Source organism: Drosophila sulfurigaster, chromosome 3 (genome assembly GCF_023558435.1).
Source record: "Drosophila sulfurigaster albostrigata strain 15112-1811.04 chromosome 3, ASM2355843v2, whole genome shotgun sequence".
NCBI lineage: Eukaryota > Metazoa > Arthropoda > Insecta > Diptera > Drosophilidae > Drosophila > Drosophila sulfurigaster.
This window is the reverse complement of record NC_084883.1, coordinates 7,511,455-7,536,195: the sequence shown is the minus strand read 5'-3', so window position 1 is coordinate 7,536,195 and position 24,741 is coordinate 7,511,455. Positions and strand designations below refer to the sequence as shown.

The 24,741-nt window shown below is 37.2% G+C and overlaps 3 protein-coding genes and 1 long non-coding RNA gene across 13 annotated transcripts in view; 2 read left to right on the top strand and 2 right to left on the bottom strand.

Annotated features, from left to right (window-relative positions):
* Positions 1–24,741, top strand: part of LOC133846204 (SH3 and multiple ankyrin repeat domains protein 1) — a 76,134-nt gene that overhangs the window by 34,514 nt on the left and 16,879 nt on the right. For 5 of the 9 annotated variants that reach the window (XM_062281019.1, XM_062281026.1, XM_062281021.1 and 2 more), the window contains 2 exons: positions 4,054–4,540; positions 12,635–12,652. In XM_062281019.1, coding sequence (XP_062137003.1) covers positions 4,364–4,540; positions 12,635–12,652 — 195 coding nt within the window. In that variant the 5' untranslated portion in view covers positions 4,054–4,363. The remainder of the gene's footprint in view (positions 1–4,053; positions 4,541–12,634; positions 12,653–24,741) is intronic. The other 4 variants (XM_062281027.1, XM_062281022.1, XM_062281024.1 and 1 more) reach the window with 1 other exon arrangement.
* Positions 4,821–5,572, bottom strand: LOC133846212 (uncharacterized). The gene is made up of 3 exons (XM_062281034.1): positions 5,184–5,572; positions 4,999–5,122; positions 4,821–4,943 (listed from the first exon to the last, which is right to left on the bottom strand). The coding sequence occupies exons 1-3, from the start codon at positions 5,448–5,450 to the stop codon at positions 4,849–4,851; spliced, it is 486 nt and encodes a 161-aa protein (XP_062137018.1). The 5' UTR covers positions 5,451–5,572; the 3' UTR covers positions 4,821–4,848.
* On the bottom strand, positions 5,593–7,035 carry LOC133846214 (uncharacterized). Its single transcript, XM_062281036.1, has 7 exons — positions 6,827–7,035; positions 6,664–6,770; positions 6,475–6,608; positions 6,132–6,417; positions 5,986–6,077; positions 5,797–5,932; positions 5,593–5,738 (listed from the first exon to the last, which is right to left on the bottom strand). The coding sequence occupies exons 4-7, from the start codon at positions 6,253–6,255 to the stop codon at positions 5,656–5,658; spliced, it is 435 nt and encodes a 144-aa protein (XP_062137020.1). The 5' UTR covers positions 6,256–6,417; positions 6,475–6,608; positions 6,664–6,770; positions 6,827–7,035; the 3' UTR covers positions 5,593–5,655.
* Positions 14,211–16,666, top strand: LOC133846217 (uncharacterized). 2 transcript variants are annotated; one of them, XR_009894845.1, is made up of 3 exons: positions 14,211–15,240; positions 15,605–15,668; positions 15,725–16,666. It is a non-coding gene; the product is annotated as an uncharacterized LOC133846217 (long non-coding RNA). The 2 variants fall into 2 exon arrangements; XR_009894844.1 differs by having other exon boundaries at positions 15,732–16,664.

The following is a 24,741-nucleotide window of genomic DNA, read 5'->3' as shown; positions in this document are numbered from 1 at the left end:
AATGACAAAAGTAATTTGGCTTAAAGCGCTACGCAATTTAAATTCAAGCATGACTATTTGCCTGAATGTGAATGAATACACCCATGAGAGCGACTGACATTTTACATAGAGGCTCACACATATAAAACATAAGCAGGGGAGCTAAATTTAACAAATTCAGATAGGTTAAGTTGATAGAAAAAACAAACAATGCGAGCGCAGTATTATCACTAACATATGTATACATAATATACTAAAATATTATTATATATGCCGAAAGCTATATTTGGGATATAAATATACTGTAATATAAATATATACTGTATAGTAAAAATATACACAATTTTTAACCAATTTAACCTGCCAGCTTTAATAATAAAATTGTCAACAAATGGTAAATGGAGATAGAAGTAACGGGTATAAAAATCCGTTCGTTGCAGCACATTTAAAGCTTTAACTTTGAAGCCTGGCGTTGCTTTAGTTTCAGCCTTCGCTTAATGGGACATTGGAGCACTCGACACGTCCCACTCTTGTGTGTGTTGCTTGCAATATTCTTCAGCAAAATTTCGACGGCTGTCAGAACGCGTATACGCCAAGTGTCACAAATACTTAGGTTAAACTGGCAGCCAGAAATTCAAGCAGCAGCATCAGCAGCGGCAGCACTTGAGTGCATCGAGCTCAGCGGTTACTGAAGGAGACAAAAAATGTTTGGCACTTTTGCAGTGAGAGTATTTTCTGGCCAGATTGACCCACTTAACTGTTGTGCATGTGTATGGTTGTGTTTATGAGCCATTTGCCTGCCTCCCCACCACTCCCCCCTTGACTTGCCCCTAATTGGATGTTCGATGTCAGTTCAGAAGAGCAAATAACTGTCAAACAAGACGAGACGAGACGCGACAGACGTAGCATGAACATAACATAGTTTGCTTTGAGCGAGGGAGTGAAATTTATGTTGCGCCACCTGGCGGTCGAAATTGTTGCTTTGACAGCACCACACACACACGCACACACACATATTTGCACACACAACACACGCAACTGACAGCTGTCAAGCGTGGAGCGTGCAAAGGAAACAATTCAATGGGCGATTTGGGGTGGAGGATGATTGTCCAAGCATAAATTTTGATTTGCTTTCGCATGTCAGAGCAAAGGTCAAGCATAATTTTTCAATCAAGCACGCCGAGGGAGGCGTTAAAATGGATTTTTCAAAATTATTTGTTTTAAGTGAAAAATCACCGCACTTAGTTCGCATGCAAATTGCTGTAATCTTTTGTTTGTTGGCTGTAGTTGGCTTGGCTTAGCTTGCCTTTGGCATAATTGAGTTGCTGTTTTTTATGTTTTGCGCTATTAATAAATCAGAGCAGCATATGGCGCACAACAATTTAAATGGCAATTAATAGCATTGGCAAAGTGTATGTCAGTTTCAGTGAGACTGCAGAGCGGAGCTTAGGATGGCAGAAGTTTTAAGGCAAAAGCCAAGAACTTTTCCAATTAAAGACGATTGGCTGTAAAAAAAAGCACAGCACCAACTTTGTGTCGAATAAATCTCTCGAAGATTCATTGAGAGAATTTCAATTATATTGAAACGCTGTTGCCATTGGCTTCGTTTCCGTTTGTCTTTTGTTGTCGACTGCGATAAGACAGCGCGTTAAGAGATTACGCCCGAACATAGATATGATAAGCATTACCTTACTCTTTTCTTCATTTTTAATTAAGTTGAATGACCATGTGGCGTATGCGTAATGTTGTGATATGCTGCTAATTAAAATGATTGAAACCCAAATTGTATGCGTATTGTTATCAACTGTTATCACACAACACTCAGTCCCTCAGTGTGTTATCCATTAATGCCAATACCTAGGCCACGACGACGAAGTTGTTGAAAAGTCTTTCGATAATTTTCACTAGTTGTTGCTTTCGTTGTCGTCTTTGATTGACAGCCAGGTGGCAGGTAGGTGGCCAAGGTGAACGGCTTTTGTTTTCAGTCATCCGTCCACTTGTTCAGCTCAAGTTGAAGTTTACTTAATTTATGTATTTCGGTAAATGTACGCAGTTTTTTGACCGTGACATCTTTACAATTATCGCATTTTCATTTGTTATCGAGTGTGCTCTAAGTACTTAAGGTGAAGGTTCATGTAAAAGTGTTCTATGCTCAATATTTTTTTTGATTGATATTGATTAAGAGTAGACTATTTTTCCGTTACGCACCTCTAGAGTAGTCTTGAATTGACCAGCAACATTTTTATATGCTTTTTGTCAATTAGTTTTATCAAACGATCTAAAACAGCCGACAATTTATATGCCAGATAATAAATATTTCAGATTGTGGTTTCTCAAAATAACTATATTTCCTTTATGATAATTCTTGATAGAGATGAAAGCTTATCAAAGTATATTTTACGATTTTAGAAGAGCAAATTTGGCATGTGTGTATCTCAAATATTTTTGTTCATGAGCGGAATAACCAGTTACTTTATACTTTAACACTGATATCAATCTTTGGAATTATTAATAGATTCCTTCGCATACAGATTTACTTATTTACAACATCTAACGTACGTATATTTTGAAAGTGTGAAACTTTTTTGACCATTCGACAAGTGTCTAAAGATTATCAATGTATATTTTATATATGATTTTAGAAGATCAAATTTGACGTGTATGTATCTCAAATATACACGTTGAAGTTAGGAATAACAGGTTTCTTTATATTTTAGCACTGATATCATCTATCTTTGCACGTTAATTATTAACACATTTCTTCGCATAAAGATTCATTTACACAGCATACAAATATACATATTTTTTGAAAGTGTGAAACTTCTTTAACCCATTCGACAAGTGTCTAAACACCTGTCTGACCCAGTTCATGTTACTTTCTTGCTTTGCCTAACGGTCTCACTTGCTGTTCGAGTTGTTGACACCTCCATCACCCGCAATTGCAATCTATGTGACGCCCCCATCTAAAAACTTAGTAACTAGTTAATATAATCAACATGGCTGCAATAAAAAGTTAGACTTTTTGCAGAATTAACGGCCTACATGATTTCGCCCCTCTCGCCACACATTTCGATTGACGATGACATAAAAACATTCTCCAATTTTTTAGTTTTCGATTTTTTGTGTTTTTTTTTTTGAGGTTAGCGTGTGAATTTAATTTGTGTATAATTGCAACGGCTGCAACTGCGACTGCAGAGTTGGAGTTGCTGCAGACTTCAGCTATAAAATGTCAATATCAGAGAGTAATCAACTGCAGCAACTGCAACAGCAACAAATGTTTTTATGTGCCAACTTTTTTGCTCGCCTTGACAATTTATGGGGAAGTGTCTGTGCAACTGACACAATGACAGCGCCCGATCGACAAACCGAATGACTGACTGCCTGCCTGACTGACTGACTGACTGACTGACAGACTGATGGAGCGGACTGCGTTGTTCAAAGTGGTTTCGGTGCGTAGGCCGAGCGAGGGAGCACGCTGTGGCACGGGGTTAACCAAGTAAACCAATTTACAAATTACGTTTTGTAATGCAAAGTCGACTCGCTAAAAACTTGTTTTAATTTGAGTGTGTGGTTACATTACCAGTGGATTACACATCGAGAAAGCGGTAGAGAAGAGAGGAGAGAAAGAGGAAATGCCAAGATCGCAGCAGATGAGTTATGTGTCTGTGGTTATGGGTACAATAAATGCAAATAATGCAAATATAATATAAGTTGTGTCGAAAATATATCAATATACCATATATAGTTTTCGGTATATTTCGGTAAAGTAGTAGTAGTATATTGATATACCAAATAATGCTTTCGGTATATTTTAATATTTTTGTCGATAATTAATTGGTATATATCGATATACCAAATATTGCTTTTAAATTTATTTTCAATATTATCAATATTATCACCTTTTCCAGTTTTCTTTTTATTCAAAAATAATTTTTTTTTTGCCTTGGAAATCGTATTTTTTTATTTTTACATTTATTATTTAATTTTGCCTAAATAACTATATATGTACATATAATTATAAGTAAATTTACTACTAAATCTAATGCTATCTCAAACAATTGTCTTTAATTTCAGCATGATGCACATTCCACTTGTAAATCTCTCCATTCAAGGAAAAGTTCACAAGGAAATGTTAAAGCTACAGGCAACTGCCAGCTCAATTAAATAAATGCGCAATTGACAAAAGTTCTTTTGAAAAAAACACAAACTTTATACAAAGCAAAAAAAGAAAAGAAACAACAAAATCGATTAGCTTAAAAGCGAAAATCCCTATACACTAAATTTAGGGAATTTACTTTGTAGTTGTGACACTGTCACAACAAAAGCCGTCAAAATTACGACGTATCACCCACCCACGCCCAAAGTCAAACAGAACCCGGCCAACATGGACAACACGTCCGGGCCGGGTGCGTTTGACGATGAGCCGCCGCCAGAGCCCCGAGACGGGTGGCTACTGGTGCGCATCCATGTGCCGGAGCTGAATGTTTACAAGTGTCTGCAGTTCCCATCGGAGCGTCTGGTCTGGGATGTCAAACAGCAAGTGCTCGCCTCACTGCCAAAGGTGAGTTCAACTTTCTCCCTCTCTCTCTCCATTTCAGTATTGCCCCTTCCAGCTGAAAGTCAATTACCCTACTGTATAATGTATATGTGTATGTATAAATAGATCAGCCTGCATGTCACGCATTGTGCATGACCCTAAAAACTATAACCCGAATTCGTCTATCTAGAACAATCTCTGGAAATGAAGCGATAAATTAATTGTCGTCTCTTATAACTAGTTAATATAAAGAAATATTCTGGTCTTTCACTTGCACAATTTACCATATATATTTAGCCCGGAAGAAGAGATCAAAAATATAATGATTGATCTCAAATATAAGTCTGTTGCGGCAGATCTTCGTCATACGCATAGCGCAGTTCGGTGAAATAGGAGTAGATCACGATCCATGCGTAGATAAGAACAACTATGAAAGGTATAGATGATGAGATGAGGATCAAATCAATTCCATTTCCACTTACCAATTGTAATTACAAATAGAGTTATTATAATCCAAACGAAGGAATACAATATCATGGCCATAACGTGGGCGAAAATATAGAACGGTGTTAACGCCAGAAATGGTACGAAAAGCAGCTCGTTGTTCTAAATTTGTAAATTTGTTAATTAGTTTATAGGAAGAGGGAGCAGCATTTCCAAAACTCACATTGTGCACTCCGATGCAAACCATTGCAGACGCAATGATGCCAAAGAAGGAGAAGACCATTGTTGTCTTTGGGGCAGCCGGTGGGCCCTTTGTCTCGTGCATATACTCATTGGGGAAGATGCACTCCATCATGAAGGCACTGCCCAGGCAAAGGTAGATGAACCATGTCAGGAATACACAACCCAGCAATAATGTGCCAGTACGCAGTGAGAAACAGAAACAGCACTTATTCAGCAGCTTTACAAAGTACTTGCAGCGACAGGCCATCTTGAGAGTTTAAAGAGTTTTCTGGATTCGAACTGCTCGAAATTTAGTAATAAACTAAAACACTTAAATGTCTTAAATGAGATGAAATCTAGCAGATGTAGTGTTGAGTTGGAATAAAATAATGAATGTAAAACTAGCTTGCTTTGATGAATAACTTTTTATTAGTATTAAAAATAGGTTTAGTTTAACTTCGGTACGATTTTGATTAAATTTGAACGGCTTCGGTCGCAAGCGATCGAAGAAGACGATAAAAGGAGCTAACAACAATCAGAGCATAAAGCATAGATACTGAGAATATTTGATACATTAGATACAGTAAGAACTAGAATGACATCGAGATATTTACCCAATATACAACACTCAATTATAATGATGACTAACAGGGGATGATATATCACAACATCTAGAATGGTCAACACCACATACGCTATGAATATGATGAGAAAGTCTATTAGCCAGACCAAGACAAAGCATCGATTTTCCTAGGAGATACATTTCTACATATAATAATTTAATTGTTTATCTATGTACAGACCTTATAAGAACCATAGATTAACATCAATGAAGAGATGACGCCTGATGTTAGAAGAGCTGCTTGTAGCACATCCCATTTTTGGCTCTTAGCGCCTGAATAGTCGAGTATGGAAAATAGTTTTGATATTCGTCTGATTAATCACTTACATATAAAAATTGACTGTTGACCATGAACGGACATCTCGGTAAAGAAGAAGCCCAGGTACAAGGTGCCAATGATTTCAGAAGCAGTTCGAAGTGGCACACAAAAACAGCAGCGCCGAAGGAACATATTACAAGAAATTCTTTATGATAGAAAATTAAGATAATTTACTTCAAATTTAGACAGTTATTTCCACGCAATATAAATATATTAAATAATTTTGAAATTATTTGATGTAGAGTAGAGCAATCAGGAATGATAGTGCAATTATCCAAAAGTAAATGTAAATGGCTGAAATATAAATATTTATTCAATTGTGACATTATCATCGATCATATTTTCACTTACCTAGTGTAAAAACCATACAAATTATTAAAAATATTGGCGCATAATTATAAATGACCACAAAGAATGTGAGCAGCATGCTGAGGATATGAATACAGACTAGCAATAGCCAAGGGATTACGAAAGAATGGAATCTCCTATTACGATTAAATAATTATAATATAATATTGAGTTTACCAATAAATATAATACCTGAAATGTGCCATAGATTAGAGAGCATGCACTCAGGAGTAACACTATTGATCCAATGAAGATTCGCAATTGCACATTACTGTTTAAGTATTCATTCAACATGGACTCTGCATGAATAAGAGTTGATTTAATGGTTTGCAGTTCAATTGATTTGATCTCTTACCTGGTAATTGATTTGTCAAAAAGAGAGCCATAGTAAAAGCAGAAAGACCGTACATCAATGCAGTTGATATGGCTATAATGAAGCAGCCCTTCTTCAGGGTAAAGAAATAGCAGCAGCTAGTTAACATTTTGAAAATATTTCTTTATTTAAATTTATTTAAAAATATTACTGAAAATTATGACTTAGTTTGCTTAAATTAAAATGAATACAAAATCTTTATTTCAATTTAATGAATACATATAAGTTGTCTTCAATATTATGACTCCAAAAAGGTCGAAAGCACATTTCTTAATAATAAATTTAACTTCCGTTCAAGCAATAAACAATTGAACTTGACTTATGCGTTTAGAAAGTCTATTAATATAGTTTTGGTTGAAAGGGCTTTTCATGTCCTGATTTACCGCTACCGCTTGGACTTTCATTTGGCTGGAAATACAACAAAATGTATGCCGACTGATGCATTGTGCCCGTAGCTGCCACGTGCCCAAATGCAGACACACCCATGACTAAAACGAAAACAAGTTGCAAGCGTGCAATTTCAATTTGAAGTTCAATGCAAAGCCAATTTCCGCGATTACTGCAAATGTCAAGTTGCAAGTCGTGCCATTCGCCTTGCCACAGAAATCGTGACGATCAAGTCGAAAAGATATTGACAATTGAATGACTGTCAAACCACAAAAAACAGGCGAAAAGCAAAAGAAAATCTTTTAGAGTTTAAAGTGCGCCCTAAAGGCTCGAAAATCTTTCGATCAAAGACTTCGAAGCTCTGCTGCTCTGCAAATGTTCATTGGCTAATTTAATAAGAATTTGTTGAACAAATCGTTGCCGAAACACTGTCAAAGTTGATTGGCTATTGGAGCACAGACCACACCCATTGCAATTCCAATACGAGTATCAACGACCTCTCTGCCAAAATGTGAGCTGAACAAAACGACCTCCAGCTAATTGCATGGCCCGGTCCGGTCCACAGTACATACGCTCGCCCCGGTCAACATAACAAGTGACAGCAACAATTACAACAGCAACCAGCAGGCGTTGCTCTAGAGATTGTTGGTCAACAAGTTGCGGCATTGGGGGGGAAATAGGGGAATAGGGGTTGTTCACTTTTGGGTGTCTGTGTCAAGTGTATGGGATCGAATACGTATACTTAATGCAGAGTTTTGGGTTTTTCCTGGGAACCAAGTGCAGCTTTTGCATAACAGTTGTGTGGGTGTCCAGTTCAATGAGTATTGAGTGTTATTCGAAACTAGTGATGGCATACTTTAAACGATTATTTTGTTTCCCGTAGAAAAGTTGGGTCTATTAATATCATAATTTATCGATAATTCGGAAAACATTATATTTAAGAATATCGAACATACTTGTATAAAACTCATCATTATTTGATTATTATTGTTATTGTTCTTTGAATAATATTCCAACGCTTTAATAATTTCATATAATTTAAAATAGATTAAGTTTTGTTCTTTTGCCATCACTATTTATGACTGACAATTATTTCAACTCCACTCCTTTTGAGATTCATATCGAACTGTTTGTATACAATTTTAATTAAGACGGAATAAAGTCAACATGAGCTTATGAATCAAGTTCTAATTGCTGTTAAATGATTTCCACAAGTTAATTTGATATTATTCGTGTGAATACATTGAATTAAGTCATTAAATTAGTGAGTGCGAGTTGGAATAACTTTTGGGATTTATTCTGACTCAGGGGTGAGTGATCTTAATCTCATTTTCTTCGTGGGTCGCAGCTGGTCTATGGCAATCGGTAGTTCATATCTTATCGTGGATTTATTAAACAATAACCTCACACTTTGCACTCGACATTTATGAAGTAAAATCATCGCGCAAATATTTGCACCTCGTCAGCTCCCTTTCTATCTTTAACTTTCTCATTCTCTTTACATTTCTTTCTCTCTCCCTCTCTCTATGTCTTTGTCGACCTCTCTCTTCCAATATGCTCCAACTTCTGTTTAGATTGTGGCTATTTATAAAACTAGCACAAATCAAAGGCAAATATCAGTCGAGTGCGCATTATTTTCACATTTTTGAATGTAAATGCTGATTTAAGGCATATTACTAATCAGTCGACGTGGTATCAGGCACTCGACATGAATCTGGGGTAACTATCTTTGCCTTATCACTATGACTTTTTGCAGAATGCGTGAGTTATTTAAGCTGATGTTGTTCTGACTTGACTCACACTTTCGTCAATTTGAATTAAAGTGCGCAACAATCAATCAATCAATGAAACAGTCAGTCAATCAATCAGTCAAGCAAGCAGTTAGCCAGTCTGTCACTGCTCCAGTTGCGAGTGAATGCGTGTGGGCCACACACAAAATGTTTGGCTTTGCTCTTGGCCTGGCTTCCGCCTGCTAATCAAATTAATCTCACCTGCCACTGAGCGAATGAGTTTTATTTTTGTTCTTGTTTCTTTCAACGTTTTTTACGGTGGGCGTGTAACACAGAGCTGTAGCTGTATGTTACCGGTTTTCACTAAGTTGTTTTGCATGTAATGCGCAGCTTTTTTAGATGACAGTCTTTAGCTGAACTTCGATTTGCCATCAGGTACAGCCAATAAACAACATGCGCTAATGCGTACAGTACAATCAAGAAGCATTAACCGAAGCCTAAAGTCTCTGCCAATTATATGTAAACCATACTCTTCTCTTCCTTCGTAAAACTTCTTTACTTTGAATATATTACGTTACATACTTTGTTTTTATTCTATTATTACAACTTTTAACAATTAACTAACTAATAGGAAAAGAAAAAAAAAAAGAAAATAAAATAAGTTAGAAAAATCAAAAAAAATCAGTATGTTGGTGTGATCAAATTTTCAACTCTAGTGTATTTTAGTATTTTGTGATATATTCGTAAAAAATATACCAAATTGATATACCAAAACACTCAAATATACCAAAAGCTACATTTGGTATTAACATATACTAGTACTTCATTTTCAACCAAAGATATTAAAAATAAAATGAAAATTCTAGACGTTTTATGGTTTAATAGCAAGTCAGTACAAAGAACATTATATATGTGTATTGAAAGATATGCCGCAGAAATGAGTAAATAATAAGAGCAAGTATATCTCATCTGATAAGAACATATTTCTTGGGAATTACGTATAGACGGCTCTTTGTTTACATTGCTTTTTGTGGTGTAATCTATTTCCGCTATGCGTCGCACACCTGATGACAAATTAAATATAACCTGCTTTGTGAGTACGCATACAAAGCAATCTTGCTCTCAAGTTGCCCCAAGAGAAATGCAGCGTGTGTTGGATTGAATCGATAGCCAACTAAGCTTTTAAGCGCAATTCACAGCGACACATTGTTAGGCGGTGGGGAGACGTCAACGGGTAAGAAGAGTAAGAGTAAGAAAGTGAGAAACATAAATACGATGAAGGGATGGTGAACTGCTTTAGCGTTAGTCAAGAATGAACGAGTAAAGTCTGGACTCTATATACGTAGTTGTTGTGTTTGTTGGAGTTCACCATTTTATGGCTAAACTTGAATCAATTTAAATGTTTCTTATTTTGAATTGGCCCCATAAATCGCTGGCTGTAATTTGGCCTGGCCTATTATTATGGCAAATAAATAATAGTCAACCCCTGACATGATCATATATAGAACGTATAGTTTAAGTCATTTCTCCATGCGTAAGCAGAGAGCTCAGCACAAAGTCATGTAATTAAATCAAAGCAAATGTCTAATGCGAAAGCTTAACAAGGAGCCACGATTTACTTGCGTCTTCTTATCAAAACTTCTTCAGTTCCTTCAGTTTGAAAATGCGAAAATGTAGACATTTTGCATAATACACTGTCCCCTCCTCTCGCTTCTGTTGCGAACCCTAGACGCTCGTTAGATTTAATGAGACTGCATAGTTTGGGCACGCACGACATCATTTCTGACAGCTGTGGAATAGGAGGCTCCAAGTGCCACAGAGACCCAGTTCAGATACACTTAAAGCTGCTTTTTATGAGTGTGTCTATGTGTGAGTGACTGTGTGCGTGTGTGTTCGTGTGTGTCTGTGTGTGTATAGCAGCTCTATTGAACCGTTAATTTGTATGTCAACTTAACTTGGCACTTGGCACAAGCTGCCGACCGCCCTCTGCCGTCTCTCTGACGTCTGCCCCAAAAGTTCTCTCCTTTTGCACTCATTTCCTTAGCTCCAACACTCTCACACACACTAAGGACACATTATTCAAACCGCATTTCGAGTCTTGCGACGTGCCTGATTCCGGCCTCAGAGAAGGAGCCTGCAGAACAAACGGCATAGTTTAGCGCCCTTTGTCGCAGCTTATTCTCATTCTCATTCTTATTCTTGTTCTTCGTTCTCTTTTTCTATTCAATTGCGCATTCACTTACAACGGAACCCTTGGCACAGTAAAGATGGCACTGATAACACGCAATGTGCTGAACCAGATAGTACCTCTTTACCCTTCCCTTCCCTTTCCATCTCCCTTCTCCGATTGTTCTTCTGCCGCTTTTTTACTTATTTTTTTCGGCAAGATAAGAGAGAACTGAGAACTGGGATTGCGCTTGTCAGGCAAATGAAGTGGTAAAGTTTTATAGAGGCTTCATAGTTTTTCGGATGTTCTTTTTCATTTTGGGGCTGAAGAACATTGTTTATGATTGCTATTAGATTGGTTCTGATTTATAAACAGAATACAGATTGTATCACAATAAATTCCTTTGCTACACGCTCATGTTGTGTGGGCCAGACATCAATCCTAAATAACTGCGTGTTTTGATTGTAATAAATACCATTATTGTTGTCACTTTGTATAACTTTGTTATTTATGAGTTTTTTATTTAAATTTTACGACAGTTAAGTAATACTATGATAAAGAAAATTTTATTTTATGCTTAATGATCCTCCAAACAAAATTTGGAAAAAGAAATAGAATTTCAATTAATTTTAAAGTTTTAATATTATGATATGATGACTGAAACGATTTAAATTCCCGCATTTGTAAAGCTCCACAAAGAACAGAAATCCATGTATTTAATATGCCATCAATATTTGCATTGACAGACTGTGTTTTATTTTAATTTATTTGAATGCTAAACATGTAAATGTCATATTCGTATCGTATAAAATTATTGAAATACATTGTGGATAAATAAAGCATGACAACATCAGCAGCAACAAGAAGTTGCATTTTTTTAAATATTAATTATACGTTTTTGCTTTCAAATTTGTATGTAAATTCTACCGTTGCTTTCGCCTCTGGTATATTTCGTTTAATTAAATACAACAAATTTACACGAAACACGAAAAAAATAAATAAACATCATGCGTCTGGATCCTTTTGGCAACCTGCGGCGTTTAATACAAAAAATTCTGGCCAAACAAATTAAAAACTGACTGCCTGCCAAACACATTTAATGCGTAATTAAAATAATAACAACAACAACAACAACAAATGATGGGAATTAACTCCTGGAAAAATGTCGATGGACCTACGCGGCGTATACGCAATTCGGATCACCCTTGGCTGCTGGAAAATGAAATGAAATCTGATTGAAAAATTCCACAAATGGCAATTGAACTTTATGTAACAATTTGCAAACAAAACAAACCCACACACGTATCAATACAATACGAAATAAATGATATTGATACTTTATTGTTGGCCTTATAACCACACTTAATGACATTTAATGGCTCGCTTGCACTTTCGCCTAACGTAATGTGACGCGTCATCAATAATTGTAATGGGAACCAATGTCGCAATCACCACAACTACACTTACAACAAAAACAACATCAACAACCACAACGATGTCAATCAGGTTGCTTTTTGGTTTAAGGTTGGTGCAGGTTAATTAACAATATCTAACTAAATACACATACATCACATTAATAATAATACTCATGTAGGAAAGTGTTGGGTTGTTCATTTTCATTATGTAGAAAAGTGAACGAACTGAATAAGTTTGCTTTCATCATTTTTATTATTCTTTAGCTTATTTTAGTTAACTCTTGAGTTCTTGTTCACAGTTCAATTTTTCGAACGAAGAAAAATGTCCAATGCAGAAAATTGAACTACCTGAAGAAGTTCACTTTCATCGTTATTTCTTTTCTTTAGTTAATTTTTAAGCTTTTGTTCGTACTTGTTAACAAATTAAATGTTTGCTTAGTGTTTTTTTTTTATTTGCGTTCGATAGTCTTTCACTATCTTATAGCTATTGAAACTGGTTAAAGCTAAACTTTAAAACGCATTGTTTAATGGTTTTTTTACTGAATGCTATTAAATTAATAGTATACTTTAAATAAAACCAAACTGATTTAAAATTAAGAAATGAATAGCATTTAAATGTGACCTATGATTGCAATCGAAATATGAATAAAACTACGAACAACGTTAGGAGCAAAATCAAACGAATGAAGTGGACGATCTAGTTCACTTACAAAAGTGAGCGCACTAACTTACTTATTCAGTAATTGGAATGATGTTCACATAATGATACTTAATATTATAGGATAGGGTATTCAGCTTCAGCTTTGAGCAGAAGTTGATATTCAAATTTATGACTCGTGTTCGTTTATTTAGTTGTTAATTTAAGTTTAATTTTAATTTACATGAATTCCCAGCCTCACGACAACTGAACAACTGAGCAACAGAGTAAAAACACCTACGCAAATATTTATACAAACTGTTTCGCTTGTATCTTTTTCTGTGTGTGTGCACGTCTGTGTGAGTGTGTGTGTGTGTGTATGTATGATAACTATAAGGCGGACGGGCAATGCACTGCAGTCCATTCGCACTCGACTCGACTCCACTCGCACTCCAACTCCAACTATGAAATGTGTCAAGTACAGCAAACAGTTACAAATTTATGGCAGTCGAGGCACCACACGCGACCAGGACATGCCTTCCTCCTGTTGCTGCCCCTGCCCCTGCCCCTCCACCCTGCCTGTAATTCAATTAAAATGCTAAGAGTTTTTAGCGCTTCGGGCACAACAAATGGAGCATGTGGACCTCTCTGGTCCTGCTCTCAACTGGCCTGGCCTGGCATGTCCACTTCTCACTGTCAACCTCACCAAAGTGTTGTTGCTTCTACGAGTTACTCTGTTGTATGTATGTTATGTATTTGCCATAAATTGATTACCAAATTGAACTATTTATTTATAGGGACGACTCCAAGTTATTGTTTAAAACTTTTCATTCAGATTTTGTGCAGTAAAATTATAAAGTTATGCTTCAATTTTAACGCTCAGACTTGCTCTTTGCATTAGTAAATATTTGAGTTTGAGGGTGTCGCATTTTGTAGTTCATCATGTTATCACTGCTTGTTCACAATGTTTTACTGAAATGCAAAACTTCTCCATGTTGTCTGTCACTTTTTATCTGACACAAATGTCAAAGCCAAAACATAACACAACAACAACAATTTTCAATATGCCCTGCGAATTGCCAAATAAGCAGCATATAAAAGTTGTGTCTCTTTTCACGGAACTTGTGTAAATAGATCTCTTGCGATGATCTTGCGAAACAGGCTGTCGCTTGTCTATGATGTTATTAATATCATTGTCATGTGGCTGTCAGCCGAGTTTAACAAATATTTTTGGGCTGCTCTTGCTAATTCCTCAATACTATAATTCGTGGAATTTAAAGCTAAGTCAAGACAAGAGCGAACCTTTGTTTCGCAATGCTAATTGATTGAATTATAAATAATTTTATTGCTAATTTCTCAAAACATCAAAAGCAGTAACTTTAAAGAGCGCCACTGACCTCAGAAGTGACCTTGACTGTGAGTAATTGCTGTTGTTGCCTTTACAACGAAAGTTGCATAAAGTCAAGTAATTTGCTCTATCAAAAGCACAAAGCGGAAAAAACAAGCCAAAACAATCATTGAGGGATAGGCACGCGGGGATGAGTTAGAGCGATGACAATATATTTACAGTTGGCTACAATAGCGAATAATTGCTATTATTTTGGCTTAACAACAATGCCAAACTTTTGCCAGTGGCTCTCAAACTGTTTGCTGGCGTTTTAAATCGCACCAAAGTCGCTCATGTGTGCGACCCGAGTTCAGTTCAGCTGCGGGCGTAAATTGAGCATCACAAGTTCAATTACACACACAAATATACACACGTACGTGTTGCATATGTGTGATGATGGTTTTTGTTGTTGTTGAACTGCCCTCTAACTACATATTTAATGGCACAATGTTTGTTTCGCTTCTTTTATACTTTTTTTTTTGGCTTAATTTTTCGTTTTTTGCACAAATTTTTCCCATTTAAATTTGATGTTGGTTTTGGGTTGCTTTTCAATTTCCGACGCCGACGCAGACTACGAACGAACGAAAAAAACACTTTTTGTCGTTGCTGCTGCCGTTTTGCGGGCAACTAAAAACAACAATGAAGCATTTCCGGTTACCAACCAAGCTAATGTGTGAGTATGTGTGTGAGTGTGCAAGTATTTTGTGGATTATATTCATTAGTTTGCGTCAATTTGTTTTAAAATTTTCATACATAAATAACTGTGTTTGGATGAATATGAATATGAATGCTGATGGAGCTCAATCGTACCCAGAACTCAATGTTGACCTCTCTACAGTAAACGGATATTATAATAATCCATCTGTGATGGGATCCAACCAGCATTTCTTTATACATTTTGACTTGCTAATGATGTTTGATGATAGTTTGAATATTATCTGATATTTTAAAGAAGTTACATGCGTAGTTTAAACTGTCTTATAATTTATTGAATTTATTGACAACTAATTGAACTTGATTTCTTTTTCTGTTTATAGGTAAGAAACGAGTCGCAACATTTACGCAAAATACAAGCAAGTACTCTTATACGCCCTTTATTGAGTGAGTACAAATACAAATCATAGTCATAATGTGGACCAATCAAGCGCAGCTTTAAGTCCGTAGGTACTTTCAATTTTTTGCACTTGGGCCCACTCAAAAGCAAAGCAAAGTGCCTGGTTTTATGACACATTTCAGAAATAACGCATGTCCACTACACAAATTGTCAAATGGCGTGGGCCAAGAACTCATATAGGGAACAGACCTGACAGACAGACAGTCAGACAGACAGACATCAGACAGCACAAAGTCCCATAACTGTTTATGAGAAATGCCATTGACAGAGGGTGGCCAGGAAGAAGAAGAAGAAGTCCCCTTCAGTGCCCACGCAATGTTCCTCAGAGATTGCAATTTGTTTGCCCGTCCCTTGCCCTCTTCCTGTTTGTGGCTGCCACTTGATCTATTTAAGCGCTGTGTCGAAGCACCAAATGACACCAAGCAGGTCGCAAATGCATTTCTCGAATCGAGGGCATATTGCACTCGGACCCAGACCCAGACCCAGACCAGAACTAAGAACCCGCATCCAGGGCCGCTTCGCTGTTTCTGTTTGTTACTCGAAACCATCGTAAATATGCTAGCAATTTTGTGGGCGTGGCCCGTCCCTTGTAGAAAACTTTGACGCCAGCGAAGCCCGCTGGCAATGGATGCAGCAGCTGAGATCGGGAGAGCTGCATGCGGAGGATGAAATAGCAGCGATATCTCTCTAGTTCATTGCTTGTAAAATTGACTTTAGCACAAGCGCATCTAGCAACGAGAACAACAACAACTGCAACAACAACAATAAAATGCAATGAGCCACAACAACTTTCTGCCGGCAGCCAAACAAGCCAAAGATACTTAGCTACAATTTTCAGAGCTGCCTTTCGTTTTAGCGTCTTTGCATATCCTAACAGTTGGCATGCTCATTTTGTGGCAACATATCATACGTATGTATGTATTTACTATATGTGTTGCATGTACAAAGTACAATATATTCCAATGAAAGTAATTTTCTAATTTGGTTTTGGTTATTCTGTTAAAATTTAAAATTAAATAGCAAACATATCATTAAACTCCAACAAAAATTGAAGAATACAGATTTTTATCAGAAAAAAACCTTTTGCTTTACAATTCAAAGATTATTTTTGAAGTAATTTTCAAAGTAATTTTAAGATTCAGAGTACCAGATAGTTTTGCAAGTTCCTAATCAAATCACATTAGTAATTCTGATAAAGTTACAAAATATAATATAATAATTCTTTAATCGCTTTTTAAAGATTATACTAAATACAATGCCACTAAAATATAATTTTTTAATTTCAATTTAAAATATATCTATATAAGAGATTGAATTACAAAATATTGCATAATATTGTTGAGACAAGATTTAGAATTTCTTCAAACAGAAATTATTCTAGATTTTATAAATCACATTTTAGTAGCATTGTATTTAGAGCAATCTATAAAAAAAATTAAGAATTATTATATTATTCCTAATGGGAAGAATTTGGTAATCTATTTAGTATTAACATTTTTAGCAACAACATTATGATGGTATAATTTCTATGTAGAAAGTCAGTATTTAACTCTCGCTATATCTCCCTCTCGCTCTTTTTATCCCATAATTTAAAGGGTATTTTGTGTGCGTCTTACTGACGGCAGATCTTTTTTTTCCCCCTTTGCGAGTGTCTCGTGGCATTTTTGCTTACCTTTTTCGCCTGCGAGCCGAAGTATGTTCACAATTTGTGTATACATTTTTGTTGATTTTTTTTTCGTGGTTGTGGTTGTTGCTGTTGTAGTTGTTGCTGCTGCGTTTGGCTACTTTGTTGCGGCTGCATTTTCGTAATTTTTCTAGCTCATTTGCTCAGACACCGAATGTCCTTCAGCACACAGTCTTGGTTTTAGTCTCGCTTGTAGTCTCCGTTCCCGCCTTTGTCTCTCCATCTGCATCTCCGTTGGCCGAGTCGGCCTCAGTTATCTTTGCCGCTGCTGCCATTTGGCAAATTAAAGTGCGCACCGAAAGCCCGAAAGCAACACAAACCAAAGAAAAAAACAAACCCGTTTCGTGGCAGACAGCAGGCAGTAGGCGCACGTGCAACATTGCAACTGCAACAGCAATTGCATCTGAAGCTGTTGCTGAAGCCCGCCAAGTAATTTGGCAATGCATGAAAAACTTTAGAAAAAAAAATCGGAGAAAAGACAATCCAAAGATTTGGTGCTCATTTCATTTGTGTGCCGCCTGCCTCTTGTTTCTTGCCACTTGGTGGCATAATTCGCGCGCCAGCCGACGCCCCAAAAGCCAACGGGGCGAGGACATTTTCGACACTCGCAGGCGGCTTGCAAGTGTTGCCGTCTTTGTTGTTGTTGTTGTTGCTTTTGTTGCTGCTCAGGTCTCTGGGGAGCTGATCTGTCGATTTACGAGCTGTGATATTTCGTGCATTGCCTGCCAATTGCAATTGCTTGTTATTGTTTTTTGCTGCATATGTTTGCGTTTTTTTTTTCATTTTCTTTTTCTTCATTGTGCTTTTCTTACTGTGTGTGCGCCTTAACACTGGCCCCAAGCCAGCTGTGCCTCATCGATGGCCAGCTGATAACTGAGCCACTTACCCAACTCCCAACTTTAAGCAGATTGAACCATGAAGTAGTGCTTAACCAAGCTTCAATTTCTTGAGTTCTGTTAATGCAAGTTTCTAGTCTACAAAAATAATAAGAATTTCATAACATTAACAAAATTGCATAATAGGTATTTTCTTAATAAGTGTGACCAAAATATTGAAAATTGATTTCATAAATTTCAATTACTAACTAAAAGCTACATAACAATAATGTGATTAAAAATTATTTATTCTAATATTTTATTTAATTTTATTCGTGTTTACATTATGCTTGCATTCATAAACACACAAAACCCTAATTGTCCATTAGGCTTCGATAATCAGATATGTTGACGAGCATGAGAATTTATATTGCTTTAAATTTTTGGTATTTCGTATACAATACAAGGTACATTCAAGTGTGCTCGACTGTGAGATATCCGCTACTATTTTTTAATGAAAGCAAAACAGTGCGGTATAGCTATATTCCGTATATTGATATAATACTGCATTGACAATATACAAAAGAGTCAATGCAACTAAGACCCGTAGTAAATAATAATATAATATGTACTGTCGAAAAATAAATATAACTCTATATGTTATAGTCTCTGAGATCTAGTTTTTCATAAGGACGGACAGACGGACGCTGAACTTCTGCCCATTACACACAATTCTTGCAGGCACAAATATATAATACCCTTCTACCCTATGGGTAAAGGGTATAAATATCTGTTCAACATCAAACTAATTAATTCCTCACACTCTCATATAAGTATAGGTAATGGAAAGCTTTCATGTTATGTGCATTTGCGTATTTTAACAAATTTGGAAACGATTTTATAACATAGGATATTTGTATGCATAAGTTTCTAATGTTAAAAGCTTTTTCCTGCTTTAATTAATTTGTTGTGTATTGCAGCAAATGTGGAAAAGAGTTTTTATAAAGGAAATATTATAAACTCTTGCATATGTTTATCTGCATTTTAGCAAGCGTATAAAAGAATAAATGTCGAATAAGCTTTTTAAACAAATCTTATTCACTCGACGAGCATAAAGTTTTCATGGAGCTAGAAATGTCGAGTTAAGCTCTATTTTTAGTTTCGGAAATATTTGCCAAGCATAGTTTGTCACCTGGGCAAAGTTTATGGCGAATTTATGCGATTATTTGCGGACTGGCATTGCGATTTAGCAGTTCCCGTTGTAGCCACACTTAGTTAGAGGGCAGCCTGTAGAGGGAGCAGCAGCAGGAGTAACAGACCCACCACAAAATTTCCCCATTTGCCATTTTCCACTCCCGTTTAGAGTGCATCAATTGATGGTCGCAAAAGTTCTTGGAATTGCGCCTCGCTGGCGATTGATTTAATGCTGATTCAGTGGAACGGCAACGGGATTGAGATTGGCCATGCCAGACCAGAGAAGAGAATAAAAGAGAATAGAAGAGAAGAGAAGAGCGAGAGCGAGAGCAACGGGGCGGACAAGCTGATTCCTAGCGAGTTGAGCACGTTCCGTTGGCGTTGCTCTTGTCAAATATGGCTGCGGTCAGTTTTCTAACTGCATTGACCAACAGCAGCAGCAACAACAACATCGAGAATAGCTAGAAAAAACTTTGCCATGGCCAGCTGCTAGAGAGGATGACGCTGCTTTTGCCGCTGCTGCTGCTGCGGAGCGCGCATAAATTTCGAATCCAAAGTTGCTTTTACCTTTTGCGGCCACCCTTTTTACATTTACCGTTAAGTTCTGTGCAACAAATTTGCGCTACGCGAATTTTAAGTTGTTCTTTTTTTTTTCTTCTCGTTTTTTTTTTCGTCTTTTTCCATTTTTCAGGCCAAGTGGCGCTCGTCTGAGAGATTCAAATTGTGGCGACTCCCGACTCGAGTCGCGACTGCGTAAATGGGGACATTCGCCTCCCACACCAAATCTTGCTCTACCTTATCCAATTTTACTGACTCTAGAACAGTGGCAGCTGGCAGCAATATCAGCAATTTACTTAAGCCACCTTAACCCGTTGCTGGCTTTGAATTTTTTTTAAAGTTTTGTTAAAATCAAAAGAAATACAAGAGTACAGAAAAATGCAGAAAAATGAACTGCAGCCACACAACTGGCTTGTATCAGTTGAAGCTTTTGCTGGTCCCATGTGTGCCGCAACGTATCTTTGTGCATTGGGGTATTTTTTTGCTGCCATATTGATTCCATTTATTTGTGTTCGCCCTGCAAATTTTCACACCTGCAATTGCAGAATTGCTGTCAATACATTCGCATTGTTTACAATTCCGCATCGAATCGAAACGAATCGAATCGAATTTACTTCCATTTCCATTTGCCAGGCATTTTAACAAGTCGTTGGCAGTCGGGTAATTGCCTTGCAATGGGACACACGCGACGTATACGCAATCTTTTAATTTTTTATTTACCCCCACTGCTCTGTTTTTAATTTTTTGTCTTATTGTAACTGTCCGCAATGCGAAGTCGTCTATAATTTCATAATAAACGATAGTCGTCGTCGATGGCCAAGTTGATGGACGAGTGTGTTAAGTATGTGTCGCTTAAACTGGTTGCCACTCGACACCTCGAGGGAGGTCGTCGTCGTCTCAATGGGGGGAACCGACTTAAGGGCCAGAGGCATCTCTCGATTGTCGACTGTCGTCTGTTGTCGGTATTCGCTATTCAGTTTGATTTGTCACCGATGGCAATTTGAACCACTTAATTGCTGCCTTGGTGACATGTAATTGCATTTACGAGTACTTTTCTTGCTGCTAGTTTGCAGTTGTAAGTTGTAAGTTGCAAGTTGCTCATTGCCTCTTGCTTGTTGCTTGTTCACTGGCCGCCAGCTGGCCAGTTGGCTGACCTGGTTGCTGGTTGCTGGCTGCTGGTTCATCTCATTGCTGCCAGCTAGCGCATAGTTTCCTGTGGCGCTTTTTTATGAGTCGCAGCGAGTTGCCAATTTGGGTCACTGCCTGCTACGTGTTGAAGTGCAACCAGACGGAAGTTTCGTTTGTTTAAAGCAACTCAACATCCACAACAACAACATGGGTAACATTTTGACCACAAGGCGAAAGGCAGCCAGCGGCCAGCGAACTTTTTAGCTCAGGGTGTTTGTCGCGAATTTTTGAAATGCAAGTTAGGCACATCAATGGGAATGCGGTTTTGTGGTTTCAGCTAATCAGAGTGAATCCCTGTATAGTTTGTGAGTGGATCAAGTTAATCAGTTCAGTTGCTGTGCAAACTTGGATGTTGAATTCAGGACATACATGCTTTGGCATGGATATAAATTCTTTGGGCTATTTAAGCTAAATATTATAATATTTTTGTAGTACGTTGGATGACAAATTATAACACAAGAGCTTGACCTTTTAGTAATCAATTATTATTTAGATTAAGGAATTATTTTAAAGCGGCAATTATTTATGTATTCAAAGAAGTTTTAATAGACCATTTTGCATCTTAATTAAGTCAATCAACTCTTTTATCATATTTTATTTTTATTTAATTCATATAGTATTGCTTTAAAAACATTGGCTTGGCATAAACAAAAACAGAAAACTGCATTTTGAGAACTCAACTGCAAAATAAACTTTTCTCTATTTTCCGCGGACTTTAAGCAAGAATTTTCTCGAGTTTTCGTGACTGGCTGTCTTATTGAGCGCATTCCCGCAGGTTTTTCATTTCAACTTTTCCCGCGTGTCTTGAGTTTTATCTCAACAGATTTTATTATAGAAACAAAAAAGAAATGTTTAATTTTCTGCTCAACCAGTTTATGCCAAGGGGGTGGCTAGTTATTAGAGGGTGGCAGAGCTGTTGCTGCCACAGACCCATTTAGAGTTGGGGTTGGGGTTGACTTTAGGCGTAGTCAAATGGGTTTTTCACGGTTGCCCATAATTAATTTAATGTCTAATGCTCACTTGTGCATGGCGGAGAATTAGAAAAGTTTACGCAAGAAATCATTGTGTTGACAACAACAAGGTGGTTGATGCCGCAATTAAAAGGGGACGAACTGCAGAAGTTGAAGTAGTGGCCAACGGTTGACATAAATAGCAAATAGCGAAGAGAACGTTAGAAAGCCAAGTGGCCAGAACCAAGTGCGATCGATTGCAGATCGTTGTTGAGCTGTGCTTAGCCGCACGTTTGGCATCAAATCGATTAGCTCGACTCAACTCTCGCGAGTCATGAGCAGTTCTTTCTTTGATCGCGACGATCGCATTGCCATCATTGCTTTGGACACGCTGAGCGTGCCTTGACTTTGAGCCAGTTGCCATTTGGCATTGTTCTCCACTGCTTCGTGTGTGTCGTTTCGTTCATGTTCCACATTGACCAGTGGCCAATGACTTTGACATAGAAACGAGCCATGCCAAAGCCAGAGTGCAAATGGCCTTTCACTGGACATCGCACAGCACAAAGGTATTTCCATTTGCAATCCTCTTTCTCCCGCTTCCACTCCCTCTCGCCACATACCATTGCAAACGTTGTGGACACGCAATGGCAGCTAACCCCAATCTCCGATTCCCTTGGCCATGCCCAAATCCCAACCTCAACCCCCAGGTTTGTGCCACCCCTGAAAGTGTTGCTGCTGGGGGGAATGTTTTGCTTTCTGTCTTTCTTCTACGTTTCACATCTTTACGCCTTTTTATTTATTTTCTGTGTGTTTTGCTCATAATGCACTTCTGCCCACTCCTTCGTTGCACCCTCGTCACTCTCTGTCTCGCTCTTTCTTTCTGTTATGAATAAGAATGCGGAATGCTGAAAGCATTTCAACGGTACTTTAACCCCGTGACAACAACAACAACGTAGACGACAACGCACATCTTGGAATCCACATAAAATCCTTTCGCCACTCCCCTGAAGTTAGAGTCAGTCTCTTCTGGCTTTGGCCAAGCAGGAGCAGAATTTGTCGTCTACTCTTGTTGTTTTAGTTGTTGTTGTTACATGCCTAGACAGGCCTACACAAATTTGTTACGTACTTTCCGGCGCATACTTCCCAATCCCGGTTCCAGTTCCAGTTCCAGTTCAAATTCCCATTGCCATTCCCTTCAACCTCAGTCAGGTACAAACGCTTTCTGTGTGAAAGGGACAGAAGGGGAGCTGCGTGGCGCAGTCAACAATCATAACCGTTATAGATGCATGTATGTATATGTGTGTGTGTGTTTTTGTGTGAGTGTGTTTTTGTTTTAATGTCTGCTTCAGCCTATGTTTATGTTTGTTTTTGTTTACTCGTGTTGCTGTTGCTGCTGCTGTTGTTGTTGTAGCGGCATTCCCTCTGTGTCTGTGTAAATATTGATTTTTTGCTGGTTTGAGTAATGTGAGAAAGCAGCTAGACATTTGCTTAGCAGAGCTGCATTAGTTTAACCTTTGGAAAACAGCTTTATGGACTACCAAAATGCGTGAATTAAACACGGAACCAGATGGAATCCACTTAAATTGAAATTAAATACTGTTTTTAAATTATAGCCAATACATTTGTTTGGCTTACCAAGTATGTTGAATATGAACACTTAATCTGAACTTAAATATATATTAATATAATATTTATTGTAGTTACGATTATGATGTGTAAATCAATATAATAATAGTTGTGTCAAATTAATATCGTGAATCTCTATAACCTGATTCAAGCCCAGAGATGCGTACTGAAGTATCTCCAATATTAGTTCATATGTCAATTAAATATTTATATATTTTACGTAGATTCTATCATTAAATTATGACAATTCAATATGCATTTTGTTACGATGTTGTTATTTTAGCATATAGGAAAGTTACAGTTGGATGTGCTCGTCTATTAGATACACTCCACTTACATATTTTCAATAAAAGCAAATATAAAAGCGGAATTATCGATAAAAATATACCAAATAAATAAATCAAAAGATTACTACAATATTGGAAAATGTATGTTTGGTAAATTGAAGATATACCATCGATAGAAAATATACCAAATTCTCAACATTTTAGGCAAGACTGCTGCAGCCTTTGAGTTCCTATTGGAACCCTACGGTAGCGGGTATAAAAAACTAATGAACAAACAGAACGACAGCTGTAATATCAAGATAAAGACTGAATTGATTTATTCTGATTGTCATGAACAAGTCAAATAACAAATTGATTTACTCACACACTAATAAATGAAACAATTCCATATAGCTCATGAAATTGCAATAAACTGTGCAAATGTTATAACAATCTACTGAAATTGTAAACTCGAGCAATAAGATTAGCTCTTTTATTTAATGACTATTTTTGCATTGAATGTTTTAAAACAATTTCCCCAGCGTTGGCTGTGGTTATCAAAAATAATTTTATTATGCCAAATACACAATAAGAATAACTATATATAGACCAGAGTGGCAAAGCGGAAATAAAACAAAGATTAAAGGCTTATCTGCTGGTTAAGCTATTGCTCACTGTTCGCTCTGAACTTTTAAGCATGGCAGCAAGTGAATTGTTGAAATGTCAGTTAATCGCTGAAAGGTCTGGCCATCAAGAGAATTCTTTCCCTCTCTCTCTCT

Bases quoted from the DNA above. Each gene is read 5' to 3' on its own strand.
- LOC133846212 (XM_062281034.1), bottom strand. From the start codon at position 5,450: ATGGCCTGTCGCTGCAAGTACTTTGTAAAGCTGCTGAATAAGTGCTGT. The intron at 5,123-5,183 runs GTGAGTTTTGGA...TTACAAATTTAG, and splicing joins TTTGCATCGGAGTGCACAAT to AACAACGAGCTGCTTTTCGT. The intron at 4,944-4,998 runs GTAAGTGGAAAT...TACCTTTCATAG, and splicing joins TCTATTTGTAATTACAATTG to TTGTTCTTATCTACGCATGG.
- LOC133846214 (XM_062281036.1), bottom strand. From the start codon at position 6,255: ATGTTCCTTCGGCGCTGCTGTTTTTGTGTGCCACTTCGAACTGCTTCT. The intron at 6,078-6,131 runs GTAAGTGATTAA...TCGACTATTCAG, and splicing joins TCAACAGTCAATTTTTATAT to GCGCTAAGAGCCAAAAATGG. The intron at 5,739-5,796 runs GTAAATATCTCG...AAATATTCTCAG, and splicing joins AATTGAGTGTTGTATATTGG to TATCTATGCTTTATGCTCTG.